Source organism: Serinus canaria, chromosome 2, assembly GCF_022539315.1.
Source record: "Serinus canaria isolate serCan28SL12 chromosome 2, serCan2020, whole genome shotgun sequence".
NCBI classification, from domain to species: domain Eukaryota; kingdom Metazoa; phylum Chordata; class Aves; order Passeriformes; family Fringillidae; genus Serinus; species Serinus canaria.
This window is the reverse complement of record NC_066315.1, coordinates 35,549,825-35,572,493: the sequence shown is the minus strand read 5'-3', so window position 1 is coordinate 35,572,493 and position 22,669 is coordinate 35,549,825. Positions and strand designations below refer to the sequence as shown.

General features: G+C 40.5%; 2 protein-coding genes across 8 annotated transcripts in view; one reads left to right on the top strand and one right to left on the bottom strand.

Moving 5' to 3' along the window:
• RFTN1 (raftlin, lipid raft linker 1) overlaps positions 1 to 14,136 on the top strand; it is a 96,062-nt gene extending 81,926 nt beyond the window's left edge. For all 3 annotated transcript variants that reach the window (XM_018909571.3, XM_009086361.4, XM_018909569.3), the window contains exons 8-10: positions 6,678 to 6,781; positions 8,086 to 8,167; positions 11,709 to 14,136. In XM_018909571.3, coding sequence (XP_018765116.2) covers positions 6,678 to 6,781; positions 8,086 to 8,167; positions 11,709 to 12,146 — 624 coding nt within the window. In that variant the 3' untranslated portion in view covers positions 12,147 to 14,136. The remainder of the gene's footprint in view (positions 1 to 6,677; positions 6,782 to 8,085; positions 8,168 to 11,708) is intronic.
• The window catches only part of OXNAD1 (oxidoreductase NAD binding domain containing 1), a 34,539-nt gene continuing 14,872 nt past the window's right edge, over positions 3,003 to 22,669 (bottom strand). Inside the window, exons 6-9 of one of the 5 annotated variants that reach the window (XM_050970367.1) lie at positions 22,016 to 22,258; positions 19,632 to 19,740; positions 7,925 to 7,990; positions 3,003 to 3,224 (exon numbers count right to left, since the gene is read on the bottom strand). In XM_050970367.1, coding sequence (XP_050826324.1) covers positions 7,971 to 7,990; positions 19,632 to 19,740; positions 22,016 to 22,258 — 372 coding nt within the window. In that variant the 3' untranslated portion in view covers positions 3,003 to 3,224; positions 7,925 to 7,970. Of the gene's footprint in view, positions 3,225 to 7,924; positions 7,991 to 18,648; positions 19,000 to 19,631; positions 19,741 to 22,015; positions 22,259 to 22,669 lie in introns of those variants that run through there. The other 4 variants (XM_009086101.4, XM_050970366.1, XM_018909575.3 and 1 more) reach the window with 4 other exon arrangements.

Here is a 22,669-nt window from a genome sequence, read left to right as displayed (position 1 = left end):
TGCCTCTGAATCTGTGTTCATTTTGAAAATATTGTCCTTAATTAACACATATTTTCTCATTGAAAATCTTGAGCTTCTGACTCATCATTTGGTATTTGCTGCTATGCCATACCTTTGGTGTACTGACATGAATTAAAATCTCAAATATATTGTGGTGTTGCCATTTCCCTGTCAGACTTGAATGGGGTCAGGCTCCATCGTAGACATGGTAAACCTTTTAAAGTGCGACATAACAAAAGATTTAAAAATTATCTCTGCTGAGCCTACATTGCAAGTTGCCTTAATGTAAGCCTTGAAACAAATTCTCTGGAAATAAGGATTTGATTTGTCTGTAGATCTGATTTAGGTCATATGTCTATTAAGCCATGTTCTGCTGTCTCCGGCCACTAGAGAACGGCGTGACCAGGTCAGCCAAGGAGCTGATGGCAATGGGCATGAAAAGCCCAGGGGAGTCGTGTGTGTGACCCTCTTTACCACTCAAAGGACAGATCTGCTGCCTGGGCAAAAGATTTCAGCAGTGTCTGTTGATGAGTTCTTGTTGCTTTTTATGAAGAGCTGAACAAAAACCTTCAGGAGCCTCTTATCTTCCAATATTTTTTTATTAATTCTTGTTTCTTTCCTTTGTATAAGGTATGAAAGACACATATATGCATATATATTTTTCTGCTGAACTCAGTAGACAGAGGTTTAAAATTAATTAAAATCCACATGATTGAGTTCCATAATTTTTTAATTGGTTTTGATTATTAATGTAGTAACAGAATCTAACAATATGAACTTGGAACGTCCCTGGTAATTTCTTGTGGTTCTGGTAGCATTGAGCATCTAACAAGGTGAATGCTTCTGCCATGTGAATAAAGGGCACTTGAAGTAAAGAAACTGAAAATTCAGCACAGTATGGATTAAAAAAATCCTTCCCAGCTGTCACAGTTTTCTAAGAATTAGTTCTCTGCTCACCCATAAAACCTGCAAGAGAAAAGCGAGCATCCCAGATCTAAACTCCCCACTTAAGAACAAGCTGAGAAAAAATATTTCAGTCCTCTTTTATACTTCCTATAAAACCATGCAGGGCACGTGTTTCTTTTGCTCAGTGGCTGTCTCCAGCCAGGCAGTAGTGCCCTGGGTGGTGCATCTGTGTGAGCATGTTGAGGGGTGTGGGAGTGGGTGCAGGGAGCCCAGAGGCCACACACAGAGCCTGCCTGTGGGCGAGGGGCAACGCGGCACTCGCCTGCCTGCTGTGTGAGCCACTGGCAGTGGAGGGTCCAGGCTTCAGCTGCAGTGCTTGCATGGAAATAGATCATTACTCACAAAACTGGGGAGTGGTGCACAAAGCCTTTTGGTAAAAGCCACATGTTGTTTGGGAATAAATTATAACCAAAGGGAATTGTGTCCGGGAAGCTGCCTGGGGATGATTAAGCTGCGTGTGTAGGGCACACTGGAGTATGTAAGCTCTCAGGTAGTGGTTTTCTATGTTGTATTTTCCCCCCAGAGAACTGATGGGCAAAGAGTAAAATCAGTGCTCACCTTAAGGTACACTTCAAGTGTCGCAGGAATTGTGAAAGTAAAAATGGCAGAATTATTGAAGAAACCATACTGATGGATTGCTAGATCACATTTATTTTTTGGGTTTCATGGACAGTTACGAGGAGTTGTTTCATCATTTTTACATTGTATGTGCAGTGGTGAGTTCAACACATCTCATAGGATGTTTCCTGTGTGGAGAACCCTCTGTGTCAACACATTCACATTGTCCAGCTTTTGCTACTTTTACAATTTTGTGTGCAAAATTGTGTTGCTGTGCAAATGTACTTCTGTGTTACAGGTGCAGGCAGTATCAGGAGCACTCTGATATTTCTGTTAGGTTATATACATGCCAGAAATAGGATTTGCATCCACAGAAGTCACTGAGAGAAGCAGGCACTGTGGGCACAGGAGGGTTTTTTTGGTTGTTGTTTCAGCTTTACCCTAGATGGTGGAGCCAGCTGTGAATGGTACTCAGCAGCCTGTGTGTGTACTGAAATTGTGACTGGATACATCTGAATTGCAGAAACACTTTGTTAACATGATGCTGCCTCATATAGTGTTACAGCCTTACTATATTCTCCAAAATATTTCACATTGCAAGAATTCACATATATATTAGTAATTGTAAAGAGCTCTAAATTACATATGCCCAGAATATTGAGGGAAAAGCCTCCCTTTGGATTTATTTATTACTCTTTTTTTTTTTTTAATTACCTTTCCAGTGAGGTCCCCATTTGGCAGCTGCTCTTTGTTGGTCAGTGACCCACCTGCTTCCCAAAGCTACTAGTGGTTTCCAGGGATGCAGGAGCCATCCCACAGCCCCCTGCTCCACAGCTAATGGATGTGTAGCAAGTGTCTGCCAGTAACATGCTGTGGTGTGTTACACATGGAGATTCAGGAGCAGCTCAATACTAGAGGAACAAAGTCCAACTTTTTTATTGCTGAAGCATTTGTGAAACTTCCCTTTTTGATTCCAATAAATGTTTTTAATGGTTCAATACTGTTACACTGTCAGCAGAAATTATCTCTTGGAAGAAGGCTGAAAAGGAAAAAGGCAAATAATTCACAAATTTAGAGCTTGAATTTAGTCCCCGTGTCAGCTGTGTTACTGCAAACATAAAACGTTTGCAGCATGCTTTTACTGGGTCATTCTTGCACAGTCCAGGTATTCAATTTCTCTTAGTGTATTTTTTTTCTTTTCCACTAAGGTGCAAATCCTGCTTTTGCCACTTCCCTTTCCTCCCTTCAGAGCCCAGGGACAGAAAAGCTTTGGCTTTGGCAGAGCTGGGGACTGGTAGCCTTGGCTGGGGGTGTGTGGTGCTGCCCTCGTGGCACCCCTCAGTTTTTTGTAAGGAGCTGGGTTTGAATGCAGTGCCCATTTTCTGCAACAAACAGTAGGTTACACTTTCAAAGCAACTTGTTTTTTTTTACTTCCCATCCTCTTTGCCATCTGTCAGTAAATTTTGGTACGCAGTCTGTTAGGATTTGCTGATAAAGGTTTTATTAAGATTTATTTAATGGGATTTTCAATCTACCACTCTTTAATTCATGTTGGAAAAAATATTAAATAGTGACAATCCATAGCTGCCTTGTAACAAAATCACATTCACTTAGTCCAGGAAAGAATGATTTTTGAAGAACTTCTGTCTCACAAGAGCTTAGTAGTTGTCTTGTTTATTATCTTGCTGTGGTTAAAATTGCTGCAGTAGGGGGGGAAAAGAAAAGAAAAATTGTTAATACAATTGTTTGTGTAGCTTGCCCTAGATATTATTCTTTATCTTTTTTTTTAATCTTTTTTTTTTTTCCTCCTAATGAGCAGAAGCAACTGTGAAAGGAAAAAAAGCTGGAAACAAACAATGCAACTACAAATAAAAAGAATTCTTTTCATGTGATGCAAGTCAAGGGAAAATCTTAGCTCAATATGCTCTGGCTTCTTGACACTTAAGGTGTGATCAGAGATTACTTATCATCCACAGGAGAGTGGGAAGCAAGTTAATTAAAATTTTCCACCCTTTCAGTGAATGAAATGTCTCCCAGTTTGAGATGCATTGTTTGAACACTTCTTTTTCAGGAGAGTTCTGGCACGTTTTTTTTCTACTTCTACTGGTGTTCAAATGCAGTATTTGCTAGTTAGAAAAGAGCATTGCACTTTTATTTGAGGGAGTGGTGTGCTTGAAATTTCATTTCTGTTGTCTCTAATAATAGTAGATAAAATAATTACTGTATTAAATGTAAAACAAATACAAGATTACTCTTTTCCTCTGTACCCATCCCCCAGTATATTGTTTGTTTAGAAGCATTTTTGCTTTTTAAAGCATTTAATATGACACCAATTAAAGGTCTGTATAATTGTGACTCCTGCTGGCATACAAATTCCAGTCGTGGGATAGAATTACAGCTGATGATTCAGGAGGGGGGGGGAGAAATAATTTCATGTGGTCTTAAAAAAATCTTCAATTATTTGTATTTGCAAGTCAGGAGTTTGAAGCCCATGTGGATTAACCTGTTTATTTTGGAGCGACTCCTTCCTCTTGTCTGTCATCTTCAAACTCGGCCAATTATTGGGAACAGTCTGTTCCCCAAGGACCTGGAGATGAGGTGCAGTGTCTGACTCCAGTGAAGCATCGTGGAGTTGGAGGGAGCTCGTTAAAGGGCCTGAGGAGCTCTGAGGAAGGAACACCTCTGCATCATGTGCACACCTCCTGCCTCCAGACAGCCCAACAGGCACACTGGGGTGTTGGGTACCAGCACATGGGAAAAATAAGAGGTCATCTTTTTGCAACAACTGTGTAGAACTCTTTAAATAGGTTGGCTGGTTTTGATTTTTTTAAACTGCCAGATTTAAAAAAGGAAAATAAGGTTTTTTAGGCCTAATTGACTTAAATTTATTTTCTGGTAATTTTACCCTTTTGAATGTGTTTACCTGCTTGTTTCCTTTCTGCACCACTGGGTTGGGAAATACACCATCATCTGCTGCAGATGATGCTTAATCCTGACAAGTCAGACAGGTCCAAAGCCAGCCCTCTCTTGCTGCTCAGAGCCTGCAGGTACAGGGGGCTGTGGCAGCAGTGATGGCATGTCCCTGAAACAATTTGGCTTCTACAGCAGCCAAATGAGCTCTGCGTGGTATTGATGTCCTTCCTCATTGCCATAATCTCCCTCTGATTTCTGACATTTGTTGCACATCCTGATGCAAGAAGAAGGTTCTTCCTGCTAATCATCCACCTCAGGCAATGAATTGAAAATAGAAATCCTCTTTATAATACAAGATGTTCCTCAGGGCACAGACAAGCTCTGCTGTGCCAGTCTTTCCTGATCTGCTTCCCTCCTCTAAATGAGTGAGCTCCTTCTGGTTTTTCCTTTGCAATCACTGTTTGATGGAGGGAATGTTTTAGACAGGTCCTTTTATGTGGCACCTCATGAAGAGCTTGTGATGGTGGATGCTCTGACCTTACTCTTAATCATCATGTTGCATATTTTCATCCTTATTTTTTGAAGGCATTGTTGACCAATCTCATAAATCTCAATATGTTATTAATACATCTTTTTGAGACATTACAGCTTAAAGGCCTCTAGATATGTTATGATTTTTTTATTACCCTTGGACACTCTGGAAAGAGTGCACAAATATCCCTCTTTCAGAGGGAAATGGGAGTTAAAGGAGACTCTGAACCTACCACAATCACAGCTGCAGGATGAGTCCTGATGGCTCCAGTGGACACAAGTTAAGGGCTGTGTGGTATTGCCCCCCTCTCGCAGGGTGTCTCATTCCTCACCCAGAGTCACAAATTCAGTTTGTACAGGGTGATGTTTTAAAGTAGCACTACCTCACTAAGCCCCCACAAGCCTCTGTAGAGAAGTAACATTAGTAGTGTTCTCTTACAGGCACTATCTGGGGTAAAGATTTAAAACATTCTCCTTTTAAGCAGAACTGATACAGCTTCTTCAGCTATTTGCACTTGTAGTCATGATCGGGTTTTTAATAGGTATAGTCAGACAGCCATTCAGTTATAAAGATATAAGTGACCTAAATTACATTTGTTGGAAGAAAGGAACAGCTGAGATTGGAATTCACTAAAATACCTTGAAATAACTACAGCAGGATTTGGATTAGTTCTGATCAAATGACTGTTTCATTACTGTGGAATAAATGGATTTTTTGGAGCTGCAAAACTATTGTGCCTTCCCCAGTGTTGCGAATTGGCAGTTAAAACTCCTTACGTGCACGTGAAACCAGTGTAAGTGCCTGAGCTTTTTGGCAAATGTAATTGTTATTCCAATCAAATTTAGTTATATTTGTAGAGACTAGTAGTTACCATTTGTCTGCTTTGTGTTTATTAAAATTAAAAACCAGTAAATATGCTGTAGCATCTATTCATTAAATTACTGGCAGTCTTGGCAATTAGACACCTCACTGGAACAATCATGTTGAAACCACCAGTGGTTCTTTCTGTGTGGATTGCAAGGTCTGCCATTTAGTTGAAAGGGAAAGAGCAAGGCTCTGCTGGGTAGATGTGCAGCAGGAGCCAGACTCCTGCACTGAAAGGTAAAGCTTTTCGTCTCGCCCACAGATTTCCTGATTCAAAATAAGAAGGCAGCAATGTGTATTTGTGAGCGATAAAAGGAACAGGTTCATACTTATATTTTTTGCTGCTGCTGTTGGATATTTTCCTTTTGATCCATCATGGTAGAGCAACACGACTGATTTCAGTGCAGATATTCAGGATTAACTGAAGCTTAGACAAGTGCAGAATCCGAGCAAAGCAATACTGTCATTTTTTAACTACTTGAACATAATTTTTCTCAGGAGGAGATAATTGATAACATACAAGGAATTCATCCTGTTCAGATCCGGAACGATCTAAAGCTAGATGGATGAGTCAGGCAGTGTAAGAACAAGATCACAGATGTTTACCATTTTAAACAAACTCCTCTACAGTTTGGATGTATGGGCGGTCGATCATTTGTCTCATGTTTTTGAACATTTTCCTTCCTGCCTAGCTGAACATAAAACATGACCCACTTTGGTGCAAAACCCCTTTTTTCCTCTGAGAAAACGCACACATTTATTTTTTCTTGCGTTTTTTTTTTTGGAGTCAAGCTGAATGTCGCACTCCAAGTGATGATGCCAACTGTTGCTTTTCCTTCCCCAGGGAGTTGAAGTGCAGACAGATTACGTTCCGCTGCTGAATTCCCTTGCCATGTACGGCTGGCAGCTGACGTGTGTGCTTTCCACTCCCATTGTGAAGACAAACAGGTAGGGAGGGGTGGGTGCTGCCTTTTGGCCAGGGAAGTTGCTGTACAAGCACCACAGTCTGCACAAGCAATTCCCTGTGCAGTCAGTGTGGATTTCCTTGCAAAGCCTGCTGCAGCTGTTCTCGGGGTTTTCCAAGCCGCACAAGCCACATGTGGCAGGAAGGACAGGTCTGGTGGGCAGAAAAACTGCAAGGTGGCAATGTGGTTTCTGCATGAATTTTCTGAGTATTGTTTCTGCAGCACTGTAAACTCTGTGACTGTAAAACTCCTGCTCTGGATCTTGCAGTAACATCCTCTAGCTGAAGAAAAGTAATTTTATTCTTAATAGATGTCTGTCTAATGCTGCTGATACAGTCTAGCTGAGCAGAACCCTTTGAGATTAGTGTGTCACTGCTCGAGTAGCCTTGTGTGCAGATACAATAATTCTGTGGTCTACTTTGCTATTATTTATATTCTGAGTTTTTAAATATAAATGCAAATCACTTAAAAATAATCTTCATAACTGGTGAAAAACAATCATACCACCTATTAATCGTGAAGATGGTGCTTTCTGAGTTTTCACTGGTCAGGAATATATTTATTTGCATATATACACCAACATAGTTGTGATTTTTAAATCTTAATTAATATGCCCAGCTCTTTATGAGATTTGGAAGACTCCTCCTACACATAATAACCTAAAAAGTAAAAGGCCATCTGTGTTGAGGGAGAAACTGTATCAAAGTTTTACATAAATGTTTAAAGGTAAAAATGAATAGAAAATCACAGTTATGATTTGTAATCCCTGACTCTTAAAAGATATAGATATATCTATACAATTTTCTTTCAGCTTTCTGTATCCCACTAATACCTTGAGTAACAGAGGTCGGTGCAGAAGGGCACCTACCTGGTGGTTATTCCTCCTGCCATGCTGCAGACCTACAGGGAGCACCCATCCCCATTTCAGATCAGTGCCCCTGCAGGGAGGGAAGGAACAAAGTCTCCAGAGTTGCTGAGACACTGGGGCTCTTGGGTTTCTTCCTTTTTGTTCCAAACAATTTATTCTGTGTTTACACACTAATGCTAAAACATTCAGCAAAACTGTGTCATAGGCTGACAGGCTCTATCAATCTGAACATTCCCCTCTCCCTGCCCCCCAAAATACCAGGCTGCTCAGAGACACCAGGGACAGGCAATGTGAGGATCATTCTTCATTTTGTTCTTCTTTGACCTGCAGAAATAAGTGACTGAGATGGATTTTCCCTTTGAATGATGCTGGATGTGAATTTAATTCATTCTCAGGAGTGTGCATTTGTTTCTTTTCAGGGAGGGGAATTTATCTACAAAGCAAATTGTATTCCTTCAGAGACCTTCTTTGCCCCAGAAAGCAAAGAAGAAAGAATCTAAGGTAAATAATCTTGAGTTTCTGGTTTCTTTGGGTTTCGCTGGTGGTATTTTTATATTGAAATTGATTTCCCATAGAAACAAAATGGCCTATTCAATGTTTCTGTGATACAGTAGTGAGACAGAAGGAATGGAACTGTTCAAATTAAAGGAAAAAAAAATGCTCAAATGATGTCAAAGCTCCTAGATTTCATTCTCTGATGAACTCACAGCAGTGTAAGAAATGCAGATTTTTCTTCATGTAAACCAGCCATAAATCTCCATCTAGACCTAAAATTCTTTCATGTTCAGGGCCTGTAAGGGGGAACCAACACTATTTTCTCTCACCCATTTCCTGTATTTTCTGTTTAAACTGCCCTCTTGTTCTCTCTATTTCTCGCTGTTTTGGTAGAACCTGGCACAATGTGGGCCTGATCTTGGCAGGTGTTTCTGTTGTGTGACCATTAATGGATTCTGCTGTAATTTAACCAAGAAAAGCCTCTAGAATCCAGCTACATTATCCAAAGACATACTGACAGCTGATGATATATGGATGTGGATGCATGTATGTATTCCCGCTTCCATTTTTAAACACACAGCTGTGGGAACCCCTGCCCAAACCTTTCATGCCATACAGCTGGAGAGAGAAATACGGGGACTGGAAACAGAAAGTGATGGCCTTCCTACAGTGGTCAAATTTGCCTTGCCCTTTCAGTATGCAAGGGGCCAGAAAAGCCAGATGAAGTATGGAAAAGATCTCTGGAACCACGTGTCAATGAGGTTGCTGACTAATGCAGCCTTGTTTTTGTTCTGGCTCTGAGGGCTTTGGAGAGTGCTGCCAACCCAATGTCACCTGCAGAAGTGGGTGCTTGATGCCATGCAGAGCTGAGCTGCAGCAGGAGAATGGGACATGCTGAGCAGAGCTGAGCACCAGGAGCATTTTACTCAACAGTTTAGATAACTGCCGATAGTTTTCATCTATGAAGCCCTCACTGTTTTGGAGCCTGGTTCTGTGAAAGTTGTCTTTTTGATACAGTGCAGACCAGGGGAGTGTTTGAACTGACTGAAGCAGGAGAGAACTGCTGGGAGTGTGACTGATTTAGGATGTACCCTCTCTCATTAGCAAAGCTGGAGCCCAGAATACTGTGTGAACTTGTTACAAAGCCCACTTTCCTTGTTTTCTCTCTTTGTTTTCAGGTGATTAAAGGGATTTTGGGATGAGTGTTAGAGTGCCTGTATTTGGTCATTCTTTTCCTACCACTGTGTGTGGTTTTAGTGGAAGGGATGGGAACCCATATGTGGTTGTTCATCTTCAAATAGAGAAAGAAGTATGATGCTGATTTCTTGTATTATAATAACACATACATACCATCCAGATGACTTGAAACTTTGTTTAAGTTTTTTTCATTCCGGGTTATAAAAACTTATTTAACAATGTCTGGTTGACTAAACAAAGGACTCACTCGTTGTTAAATACACAGGCATATTTGAGGGCAAAAATCCCTACAGCACATTTTCATACCAAAGGTCAGGGAAGGATGACATACCTTGATTACAGTTCTGTAAAGGCATGTAGGACTGGTTCAACGTCCCTAAGTGGTTGTGGTGTCACATCAAAGATACCATCCCAAGCATTTGATTAAAAGTTGTTGAATATTCTGCACATACAACATGCAAAGCTCTCAGGTATTTTTTTTTAACTTAAGCTATTGCATGTCTAAAATGTTTATAGATAGCCCTCAGAGGAGGGGAAATAGGATGATAACATTAAAAGGATATTGCATTGATGGAAAATGTTGTGTCCTATCTTTGCACATCAATGAACTGCTGTTCAAGGTAGTCAGACAAACAGAAGAGGAAATATGCAAGGAGTAGTATAACTTCTCTCTTCAGTGATAAGTACTCCTATTACTGTAATATTCCATCAGGGATGATGTAATTGTGTTCATTAACTTCACACTAAACTGATGCTTCTTTCAGCAGAAACTGGCTGAATGCATTTTTGTGAAGTAATGGTGTAAATACCTGACTTGAGTACACGTATGCACACTCACAAAGCCTCCTACAGCTGGATCTTTATCACATTTAGGGCCCTGATCTTTCCTTCTGTCAATGAGAGCTTAGAGTTAAGTGGAGTAGGGGGTGCCCAGCCACTTCTGCAAATCAAAGAGGAAAAAACTCAGGTGTCTGAATTTTAAACAGCTGAGCTCTAGAACTGAGATGTTATCATTCCTCTTTCTCTAAATTGCAGTGCTATTGAAGTGAAAGATAACTTCCTTTAAGTAAAACTGAGAAGAGTTTTGTGAAAGCCAGTTTCTTTTTTTTTCCCCCTTCTCCTTTTGCATTAAGTTCTGGCTACCAGGAGGAAAGAATATTGTTCCAGCTTTGTAATCTAATAATAAGTTTTGAATGGCTTTGTGATTAAGGAATAAATAGCTAGATCAAAAATTTATGAATAAAAAATCTTTTGGCCAACTTCAGCACAGACCCAGTTTCACTGGAAAAAATGGCTTTTTTGAACATGGCTGGGTTTGCTGAATATCCTGATGAGATTATTTATGCCATCCAAATATTGCCTTCTAACCCATTCCTGAGCCTCCATCAGCAACTGACACTGCTGAAAAAATGGCTGTGCACATTCAGAGGTACTAAGCAAGCTTATGTAGGATGGCTTAGCAGTGGCTTGGAACCATGGAGCAAGTCCAGAAGAGGCCTCAAAGTTGGTAAGGGGACTGGAGCACCTCTCCTCTGAAGACAAACTGAGAAAGTTGGAGCTGTTCAGCTTGGAGAAGAGAAGGTTGCATGGAGACCTCACAGCAGCCTTCCAGTATCTGAAGGGGGCCTGCAGAGAAGTTGCAGAGGGACTCTTTGCCAGGAAGTGTAGTGACAGGACAAGGGGTAATGGCTTCAGACTGAAAGAGGGAAGGTTTAGATTAGATGGAGGAAAGAAATTCTATATATTCTATTCTATTCATATTTGTCAGCCTTTATATATGTTATACCTGTCAAGTTAGTATTTCAAGGTACTGCTAGTTCCCTTTTTGTTTTTTATTAGTAGTTAAAGCAGTTTTGAAATGGTGGCTGTGGCAAGTCCTGTGGAAGTGCTGCAAGTAGCAGCCTCATGCTTTCTCATCAAAAGACATTCCTACAGACGGTTCAGGATGTTTTACTGTTTGGGTATGGTTGTGGGTGTGGTGTTAGTTCTGCTGTTAACCTAGTGAAAAACACTGGAATAATGCCATGGGATTGCTTCTTCTGTCTGCACTTAGGCAGCTTTGCATATCCTTCCCTTCCACACGGTATAGAGAGGAACCTACCAGGCGCAACAGCAGAAGCAGAAAGCATCGAGCTCTCCTTCATGTCTGTAACAGGGATATCTGTGTGGGCAGAAATCATCTTAGGTCATCTGATTTGGTCAGGCTACTTCTTTTAATCTTGGGTCTTTCTGGTCAAATTCAAATTTAGTTTTTGAATTAAAACTAACTCATCAAAACATGTCTACTCAGGAAAGTAAATGTCCATGTGAGACTGCCTCTAATGGTCTTAACATTTGGATCCCTTTGTAGTTTCACTGGAGGTTCTCCAAAGAAGACATGCACAACAGAAAAATGAAGAATTCCACAAAGGCTAAATCAAGTAATAGGGAGAAGCAAAGGGCACAGGAGAAGCAGGAATTTGAAGTCACAGAGAACACGAGAAACTTAGAAGCACAAATCTCAAGAGCATCCAAGCCTGATCCAGAGCAGCAGCCAGATGATGTCATAGACTTGGGAGAGGAGGTAGCTGGGACCAACGACAGCGGTGCCCACCATGACGGGGCGTCAGCAGAGACGTGTCCTGCCAGCTGTGACACTGGTGACAATGCTGGGCAGGCCTGCCTCAGCCAGAGTGTGCTCGGCTGCCTTGCGGGGGAGGCTGCAGAGGGCGGGGGCTGTGTGCCGGAGCTGGATGGCTGCATTGGCAGTGATGGGGCAGCACTGGACATGGACTGCTCCTGTGAATAAGACCTACTTCCAGGAACCCTGTGAGTGGCTGATACTTTGCCAAGACAAAAGAACAGATTTTGATAATCCCCACCACTAACTCCATTGCTCAACTCAGCATTTGTTTCGCATATCTTTGACTTACTTTGCTCCTTAGCACTCTGGTATCTTAATGTTTTAAGTATCTACAGGGCCCAGATTTTTCAACCCACAGAAACTGCAAAATTCCATTCTCTGTAAGTAGTGGGAAATGCTCTCCTGGAGCTACACTTTAAATTAAAAAGTAGGGAGGGACAGAAATCATACCTTTTTCCATGACCAACCTTAGCAAGCTAGCTTTGAGCCTGGGTCAGGGCAAGCGTTCCGTTCGGTCAGATTTTACTGTGTAGTACTTTCTTGTCCTTGTAGCTTTTCTGGAGAAGTTATTGTGCCAGATGTTATTTTGTCACTAGGCTTGTAGTATCATAAAAATGATATTTGGACTTCAAGAGGTTGAAACTGAAGTTGGAAAGCTTAGATAAGATGGCTGTTATCCATATCTTTCTCCAGGAGCACACTCACTGATGATATTCTCTTCTGAATTTTATTAACCCTTACAGATCTTTAAGCAATAAGCAAATCGTGTACCTGTTCAGGCACAGTGGGTAAGCAAACCCCATGGTGAATCTGTGAGATGGATGATTCCAGGACAAAATGCAATTTCCTATTTGGTCTTTGCCAATCAACAGTTCATCAGTAGCTATGGGGGCTTCAGAAGACAGAAAAACAGGAAACGAAAAGGCAGGTAAAAAGTACTTCTGTCAGTGGTTATCCTCACGAAAATGGGAATTAGATGTTACCTCCTGACCTTTTCCAGGTGGTTTAGCACCACTTCTTCACTATCATGAAAAGCCTTGTGGTAAAGAACTGAAATTGTCCACAGTGGTCCATGGCCAACAAATGTCAGTAAATGACTTTCCAAAATGAAAATACCTTAACAGACCGTTTTCTTGGTACAAGTAACCATATTCTGGTACTGATACCTAAGGGAATTCTGTAAAATTACCAACATTTTTATGTCTGAAGCTACATAAAAATATTTACAAGTGAATGTACATGTAATATAGTTTCTGTGCCAATGTTCTCCAAGCACTTCAGTATTTTTACAATTGTAGGAAGGAGTAATTTCTCTCTTCTTAACCACCTTCATCCTTATTTAGAAGTGGTCAAGTAATCTGATAACAAGATGAGAAAAACATTGTAAATTCCCCTGCTTTTATTGTTTTAAAGCAAGAGGTAGAGCTCTGTAAGTGATTTGCTGTTTTTTCCCTTGACTGATTAGTGCTTGAAAATTTTCCTTAGTCTTCAAATCAAAATGCTGTAAAAAGGACTATGTTCTGTACCAGACGTGCACCTAGAGTGGTTCAAAAGCATCTTTCATGCCTAAAAATTACTCAGTTGGCAGAACATTGCAGAGAAGGGAAAAATTACATCACTTAATTATTCATTTAATTGGGATGAAGGAACTCAAGTTTAAACCATTTGATTTCACACACACAAAGCACAGTGGTATAGTTTTGTCATTGATTAAAGAGTGTTTTATTTTGAATTCAGTGGTTTAACCACAGGACTGTAAGTAACTTCAGTTTCTGATGCTATTTTTCAATTGTTTCATTTGGTATTTTAAGATTACACTGGGGTTCCAATAACCTCAAAAACAGGTTGCTGCAGTTGTTCTGCTTAAATACAAGGTCTCTGCTCTGTACAATTTTAAGTTCCTGTTTGCATATTTTTTTAGCATAAGATCCTTTTGCTGATGGTTTCTATCTCAAGGACCAGCTTTGTATTAATCTTGTTTAAAAAGTCACAATATTTAATGAACGTTTTGCTAGTAGAAAGTGTTGCAGTAGAAAGACCTCTCCAAATACTTTTTAATAGAAAACGTTTATTGGATTGCAGTTTGACCTTGTTTAACTGAATCCCAACTGCTTACAAAACTAAAGAGAAATAAAGGTCATGAGGAGATTCCTTATTTGTGGTGTTTGCACAAATGCCAGTTATTTATCCCCAAAAGGAGGAACTCAGTTCTCTGAGTGGTGATGAGGGGAAGCTCCTTACTACTGAATTAGCAGTAGTTACTGGTGCTACAGTACTGGCTACTTGGTTTTCTTTTCCCAACAGAGCATGGAAGAGCCTGTGGGGAAGTTGCACTTGTTTAAGTGAAGGCTTGATTTAAAACTTTGTTCCCGTAAAAGCTGGGTTATGGTTGGGAGGAGTTGAAGAGACCTTGCATGTTTTTTTCAGTTTCAAAAGGGCAGCTGCTTTGGGATTTATAATCTCATAATCAGTTCCAAGTTGAGATTTTTAATTACTCTGAGCTGGTTCAGCTGTCTGAAGTTGTCTGCGTGCTTGCACCGTGCCCCTGTCCCAAGGAGAGTGAGAGAGCCTAAATCATCTCTCAGACAGATGTTCCAGATGTAATGAGGGCTGGGGAAGGCAGGTCTGTGGTGCAGCAGCAAGGCTCCACAGCTGTTACCTGCTTTTTATCTCAGCTGCCTTTGCCATTTTGGGCCTGAAAAAGCAGGACCACCAGAGTGGCCAGGGAAGTGAAAGACAGCAGTCAGCAAGTGGTCATCTGAACAAGCCACCAGCTGTTAGGCAGGAGAAGTTCAAAGGAGAAGATCCAGCTCAGGCATTGGAATGGGCTAACCAAGGCAGTGGTGGTGGTGAGGTAAATGGTGGACTTTGAGTCACCGTCCCTGGAGGTGTCACATCTCTGGATGAGGCAAATGAGGCATGTCAAAGACGAGTGGATAAATTAAATGAAAGATGTAAAAGGGTTTTAAATTGCAACAAGCAGCAGGGAGCAGGGGCAGAGGGGTACAACTACGATGGGCGGGTGTCCAAATTCTTGAAGCATCATAATGAAAACAGGTATGTTAAGAGGGGTGAAGTGCACAAGTGATGGGCCTGGTACTTCAGCTTGCATTATGTCTTTGATTATTGAATCTGTGCAGTATAAATGAAATAGCCCAAAGTAGCTTTAATATATGTGTGGAAATGAAGCTAAGTATAAAACAATATACCCATTTCTCCCTATTTTGACTCCTCTGTCAGCCTTGATTTCTGAGGTGAGCAGAGGAAGGGCTCTGCATTTGGATATCCTACTTTTTCTTTGTAGTTGCTGTGACTCTACATTTGCCTCAGGGAGCCAATTATAGGGCAGAAATGAAGCATGATCAGCCTTTCATGCAGGAATTTCATCCTCCCAGAACTGAAGAGTATAAGAAGAGCAGATACTATTTTCTTGCTGATAAATGTTTCTCAAAAGTATGAGAAATGCCAGTGAACAACACACCTATGAATTGTAGTTGCAGACACAATTCATATGTCTCTGAGGCTGTTAGTGAAGATGTGCTCTTGGCTTTAAAAGGTGATCCTTGCCAGAGCCTCCATCCTCAGGAAGGTGCCTGTGGTGCTGGATGTGGCAGCTGACTCTAATCAGTACCTTGCCTATACGCTGAAGGGGAAAAAAGACTTTTCAATTTTAAGTGCTTTCTGTTACTCACAAAAGCACCCTACTAACTAAAATGATCTAATGATATCTGAATAGCCAGTTTTTTTCCAGCTAATTGATGCAAGTACTATAGGAATATTTGATACTCATTGTACCAGATGAACACATGGCAAAGTGGTATAATACCTGTCACAGGAAGAAGAGAAAGTCTAATAAGGCTGCAACACCAGGTAACTCACAAACCATCTTCTTAAGTTTAAATATAAATGTATAGATGGACACATCTCTCACTCATCATCCTTTATTGCAAAAAAAAAAAAAAAAAAATTTCAGTCTACTTTTACTCCTTCAGTTGCTCCTTAGCTGATGGCACAAGTGTAAGAGGAATAAACATTTTCTATGATGACAAGATTGACCAAAGTGATGAGAGTATTTCTCCAACTCAGTCGCAGCTGAACATGAAGGGCTGCTCTCTGTTCCCACCAGTGCAGGCCAATATCACATTTATTGAATTATTTGTAGACCATGTGTTTATATGGAGTAATGTTTCTGGGATGTTATTTTTATCTTCAATTATGGCAGAGTCAGATCCAATAACAGACTTTAAGGTGAAACTGACGTCTCCCTAAAAGACCAGGAAACTCTTTAGAAAGAGACTTCCAAATAATTCTCAAGTGTCAACAGGAAAAGGCTGTGGAGGAAGAGGACATCAACAACTTTCCTGATTTCTTGGCTTAGAAATGGCATTTATTACAAGGTAAGAAAGGACTTCTTGCTCTCAGTACCAGAGCTTACCACTATCTGGGGGGCAGGGGTTAGGAAATAATTATTCTTGTCCATGTTTCAGGGCAGTGTATGTGTGTTTCATCCTGCTCTCCAAGTGGGTGAGCCCACACAATTAGAGAGATATGTCCTTGCCCCACAGCACTCAGGCTGAGTGTAACAGGGGATGACAGAAGGAGGTTAGAGGGAAAAGAAGATGATGACAGAAGCAAAGGGTTTCAAAATGCCTTTTGTTAAATGGACATTTTGGTCTGAGGAAGGTTTGTGAAAGAGATGTAATTTGGGCTGCAGAAAGCCTCTGCATTAAGGGAAGAAAAGGGTTTACCAGTTTATAATTCATGAAATGATTGAAAAGTTATAAGAAAAACAACATTTAAAGGCTTCTCAGAATCTTTTTATCATGACACTGTTAAAACACATATGAGCCTAGTGCGTGGCTATTTTAGGGCACCAGTACTTCCTGATAGCAATGCACTGCACGTTCCTAGGAAAGCCCTGCTTCTTTCAAGCATCAAGCTCTGACATGTCAGCTGGAATCTCTGTGAACGCAAAACCCCCTTGGTGTTATTTTTTGTGACAAGCACGCTGTCCTATTTACATTCTAGAGTGAACAAACAAGGAAGCATTCATTGAAATAGGGGTACTCAGAAGGAATCTTCCTCTCATTTGAGGAGGAGGAGTTGGATGAGACATCCCCTCTGGGCCTGCACTGGCTACACAGGGAGGCAGCGATGGCAGCTGGCAGCGGCACTGCATGGAACAGAAACACAGACCTAAGTGTAGGCAGCAGAAGGCACAGACTTGGGGCAAAGTCTCATCACAGTACTGTCCCCAAAAGGCAACTTTTAAAGGTCCATCAATCAGATTCACCTCTCCTGATGCAAAATTGAGCCTGTCCTTAAGTTCTGTGTGTGCTGAGTGGCAGCAGGTATGGCATGTTCCCTTCAATACCAAGGAAGCACTGTCATTATTTCATTTGTTTATCAGCTTCTGACACAGTCCCAGGAGCAGCTCTGTGCTTCACTCAAAGCAAGGCCTGGCCTTTCCCAGCAGGGCTGCCTCTCTGCAGTTTGAGGATGAGGTGCACATGGATGTCGCAGTAAGTAGCCCCCAGGCTGTACAATTCACCAGACTGATAAAAAGAGGGTAGAACTGGAATGTGCTGCAGTTGAAATGACTTCTTGGGAGAGAGCTGCAGCTGGGCTTGAGGCCTTCTTAGCCAGCCACAGGGACATTATGCTTGAAAAATGAAGTGCTTCACACCAAGGCAAGTGCAGCAGGCTGGGAACTAGCTGGTGGTTCAGTGTCTCTGCAACCCCTATTTATGGCAGAGCTGGGAGACACTGATGGCAAGGAATGTGCTGCATTACCTAGTTGACTATGTCTGTAACTCAAGGAAAGGAGCCACTAACAAAGGGAAGGCCTTATCCATTTAACATTTTTACTATTTCACTATGAATTTAGTATTTTTGATAATGTTCCTGATTGAGGTCTTCAAGTGTACAGGAGAAATCTCTGCCACTTAAGAACTTGAACTGTCAGTGCAGATAATTAACAAATGTTTTTCTAAAAGCTGGACAAAGAAGGGTCATTCAGGGCTCAGGTACTGGCCATTACACCTAAGGTACACTCATGCCTTGCAAGACCAACCTTTCCAAAGACTTTTCTCCAAGCAGTATGTCCTGGAATCCCCTAAAGCTCTGTACTTTATGCAGCAGGACTGTGGAGTTTCCCATCTCGGCTGTTGCTGGCCAGTGCTGCTTTTGAGGATACGGCTCATGCAAGCACAATCTTGGCTGAACAACCTCAGCACAGGAAACACGTTCAGGGGAGGAATTCCTATGTCTGCTGCACTCAACACTTTCAACTCAGGACTAAACAGGATTATGAGAAAATATCTTTCTCAACACAACTAACTTATTTACATAAACCACATAAAAGGTGGGTTTTTTTCTTCTGAGAAGAAATGGCAAGAGAAGGAAGTCACAACACAGCAGTTCTTCTATAAAAATAGTAAATACATTATATAGAACTGGGGAGGGAAGTCTGTTGACTCATTTGAGGCAGATTCAGAGGTTGTGGCCTGAATTATCCTCACAAACATATCTGGCATTGCTGCACAACTAATTCTCTACAAGTGCTTAATCAGGCACTGGAAAAGTCTTTTAAAAGCTGACTAACAGGGTAAGTGTGTAAAGTGAAAATATGCTGCTACCCATAAGAAAAGGCAAACCATCAGAAAACTAGAACAGTTAATGTCTTTAATATAAAATCACTTTTTTTTCCCCCAAAGCAGCAGCACTGTATTATAGGTGTATTTTACAGTTAATCATTGAGGACATCTTCATTAAAATCTTCAAAATAATTCATAGTCCATCTCTGTACATTTCATCAAAATGCACTGGAAAAAATACTATAATTTTCTCTTCAGCAGGTGTCACTACCACCATTTCTCAAAGAAAACGCGGTTTCTAGGAACACCAATGTTAGTGAGTAGTTTGGATATAGATTCTATCATTGGAGGGGGACCACAGATGTACCATGAAGTATCATTAGATACGTGTTTCTCTAGATCCTTTTCAGATATTCTTCCCTCTGACAAAGAAAAAAAGTAGGAAATGAGAACAGAAATATTAATTGTGAAGTCACTTCAAAAACAGTGTCTGGTTAGAAGCATTTCAAGCACTCATTTCTTAAAAATGCCTGGCCTGTTCCAGGATAATAGGTATTGAGATTTAAGGCTTCCAAAACCATTTGTTTTTCTGGGGATTTAGATCAGTGCTTGTACTTGGAATGCAGAGGGTATTAGTCACTGAAGAGAAACATGGCTTACAGACAAGTAAAATCCCTAATTCATATTAAAAAATAGGTATCTCTAACACAAATACAGCAGACATGGAAACATGCTGAAGTATCTCTTATAAGCAGTCAGCTCATCCTTCATCAATCCCACCTTAAGGAAAGTATTAAGCATTTGCTTAATAGTTTCTGGAATGAAGTCTGCAGTGGGAAATACCCATGGAAAGTTTAGGATTAACAGAGGAAAAAAATCTCAAAGAGAAAATTTTTCTGCAAAGCAGAATAAGTACAGAGAAACTGTTTAATTCACATCTCATTTTGAAGCTTTAAATGTAAAAATGCTGGGTTATTATGCACAGCTTCATGCTGTAGGATGTAATCAAACTGAGGCTTCAGACAGGGTCTCTGTACAATGCCATGACATTTACCTGTAATGTGTGGCTGCAGTTCTTTACAGATCTGTGAGCGCTGCTGGGTGACGTGGAAACAACATGTGATCTTTCCAGGAAACGCCTTCATCAAACCAAGAATATTTTTCTGTAATGTTAAACACACTTGCTTACACCACAGGCCATTAAATCAAAGCAGATGTATGTACACAGTCCCAGAATGCCAGTGATTATTACTGAGAACCAAGACTTTGCATTTCAGCAGTGAGAACCTGATGGGTGTGATTCCACAGGCCTGACCTGCACACATACACAGAATTCCCACACTTGGAATGTGAACACCCTGTCAGCTACGTTAGTGCTTTTCTCCTTTTCTGACATAGACTACAAACTAAGATTTGGACCAAAGATCCAGTTAGGTCATTTCCCAATTTCTTCCCCTTATGAATTCTCAGTATTTCCTCCTTCCACTTCCATAGGGGCTTTCCATTTAAAAAAACCCCTGCAGTATGTATTTACCATTTGTTAAGAACTTTTTGAATCTTGTCTGGTTTATCTGATAAGGTCACTAGACCCTTTAGTGTCTCATGTTCTCAAGTAAAACCAACTACCACGTAATGCTAAAGTTATTTTTACTAGAGTAGAAAGTATAAACTCATTTTCAGTTCCCTAAGTCACAGCTGTGATAAGTTACCACCAAACCCCCAGCGGCTTCAGTTCAAATCAGCAAAAAAAAGAATATGTTAGTCAGATGCTTTAGTTAGTTCTGAAATTAAGATTTAGCTACTGTCTAGATTGTGCTTTATACAGGATTTTCACTGCTGGAATAGACACTGGAAATTCTTTAAAATATTCTGAACTAAAAATAGTTTCTAGGTAAATTAGCTCATTTTGTTAACTAGTTTTGTTAACTAGTTTTTTGTTAACTAGTTACTACACTGAGTCTGCCCTGGGCTGCTTAACAAAAAAAACTCAGAAAGACTCTATAGAAAATCTGTTCCTGAATCCCTAAAAAGACATGGGATAAAGAGCAGCACGTAGTGCCACTGCTGTACAGGGTTCCACCAGCACCTCTACTATTGACTTGCTGTCTTTGTACCCCAATGCTGTAGCTTCTATCATTTGCACTAAGGATATTTCCAGTGCCTCAGCCTGCTACATGAGAGCACAGTGAGGATCAGACCCCACCATGGCATCTCCCTTTGCCCTTGTCAGACCATACAAAGCTCTCCTTCAGTGAGAGACCATCAGTGATAACCCAGCAGGTCCTCCTGGAGATTGTACACATCCTGTAAAGATGTTTGTCACAACAGCATAAAGACTGCTAGGGATTCTGTTTCCTCAATCCTCTGCACAAAAGTGAAGAATTTTGACAGCCATGTTCTGGATCTGAGGGACATGTGAAGAATGAAGGAGGGATATATTTTAAGCACTGTGCATGACACTGTTTTCTCTTTTGTCCCAGAAGCTTTAGTGCAAAAGTTCTGCTGTTGTAAAACTGCTTAAGTGAATACCGGGAATGTCAGTGCTGGCACTGGAAAAATCTGTGCATGCTTAGAACAGACTGGAAGATCAGTAGGTGGCAAAAGGAAGAGCAGATTATTCTGCTTCTAGCAACAAACAAATGACTTTTCAAAGAAAACAAGTATATCAGTATCTAGAAACATGATAGAAGTACAGAAATAAAACTAGTGATGGATCCTATACACAGTTTCTGGAATCATGACAGCTGTTCATCTTAAAGTCAAAAACTTTCAATACTTAAAAAACCCATAAATCATTTTGGATTCTTCTTTACAGGAGCTGTGCTAATTTGACCCTAAGATATTGTCAGTAAACTTTAATGGCTGAGTGTGAAAACTGATTGTAAACTGCTGAGTAGATGTTGATGAAGTACTGCAGTAAACCAAGCAGTTTTAAAAGCAGCTCTAAATCCTTCATTCATACACTAGTACTTATTAGTAACTAATAAATTATCAATAAAGCTCTGCTGTTATTTTAGAAAGTATTCCTTTGGCTAGAATTATTCTTTTCTAATCTTCACATTATTACAATCTCTACTTAGACTACATGGTTACAGTATTATAGCACTATGCAGACTATTTGTATGTATATACATATATATATATAATCTTTAGTATACTATGATGCTCTTACAAGATCATAGGAAAATGCAGGGATAGTAAAATTCAGGGGTAATTGACTTATCAAAATCAATGGGAGCAGATGTGTCCAGTAACGGCCTTAATTTCTACACTGGCATAAGTAGTTAACAAAACACACACAGGATTTGAGGCAGGAAGTGACTTTTGTCTCTGTACAATGTCTTACACAGAAGAACTTTCTGGAATTTGGTAACATTGCTATACACACAAGCAGCTGAATAGCTGAGACCTGTTTTTTTAAAAAAACGTTTGATTTACCTTAAATAAGAGTTCGCTCGTATTTTTTGCACTGTAGTACAGCTTTGCTGTTCCCAGTTTGTGTCTATTTCCTTTACCCTCTTGGTATCCATGAAGATCTGCTATATGCAGCAGTATAGAAAACAATGGGTTAATTCCAACACCCCCTGCTATCAGCACTAGGTTTACTGGGGAGTCACCAGGCTGAGGATCAAAGAAGAAATCACCTCCCACTCGCAGAGCGACTTCTGAGTCAAGAGTACACTAGGATGGAAAAGAAGATATTTAATTTCAGAACTAAATGCAAAAGTTGAAATCCTGCTCTTTTTTCATCCCAGTCACAAGGTTTGCTGGGCTGTGATTTTTATTTAATTGACCAGTGAAGGAAAAACAGAAGGACTTTAAATATACACACATTTTCCAACTATCTGAAGTAATGCAGTGTCTCTAGGGATCTAGTTCTACTTTCAAATGTTTCAGTCTTACGGTAAGGCAGGATGGTGACTCCCCCTTCCTATCCCCATAAGAGTTGAAAGAGGAACAATTCACACAGAGTTTTCCAACAACATGTGGTTGTGAAAGCCTGAGCTCAACATGCGAAATCACACTTCTACCCAAAACCAGCTTCATGCCAAAAAAGGCCTTTCCTAAGAGGTCACTGAAGGTCAGAATAAG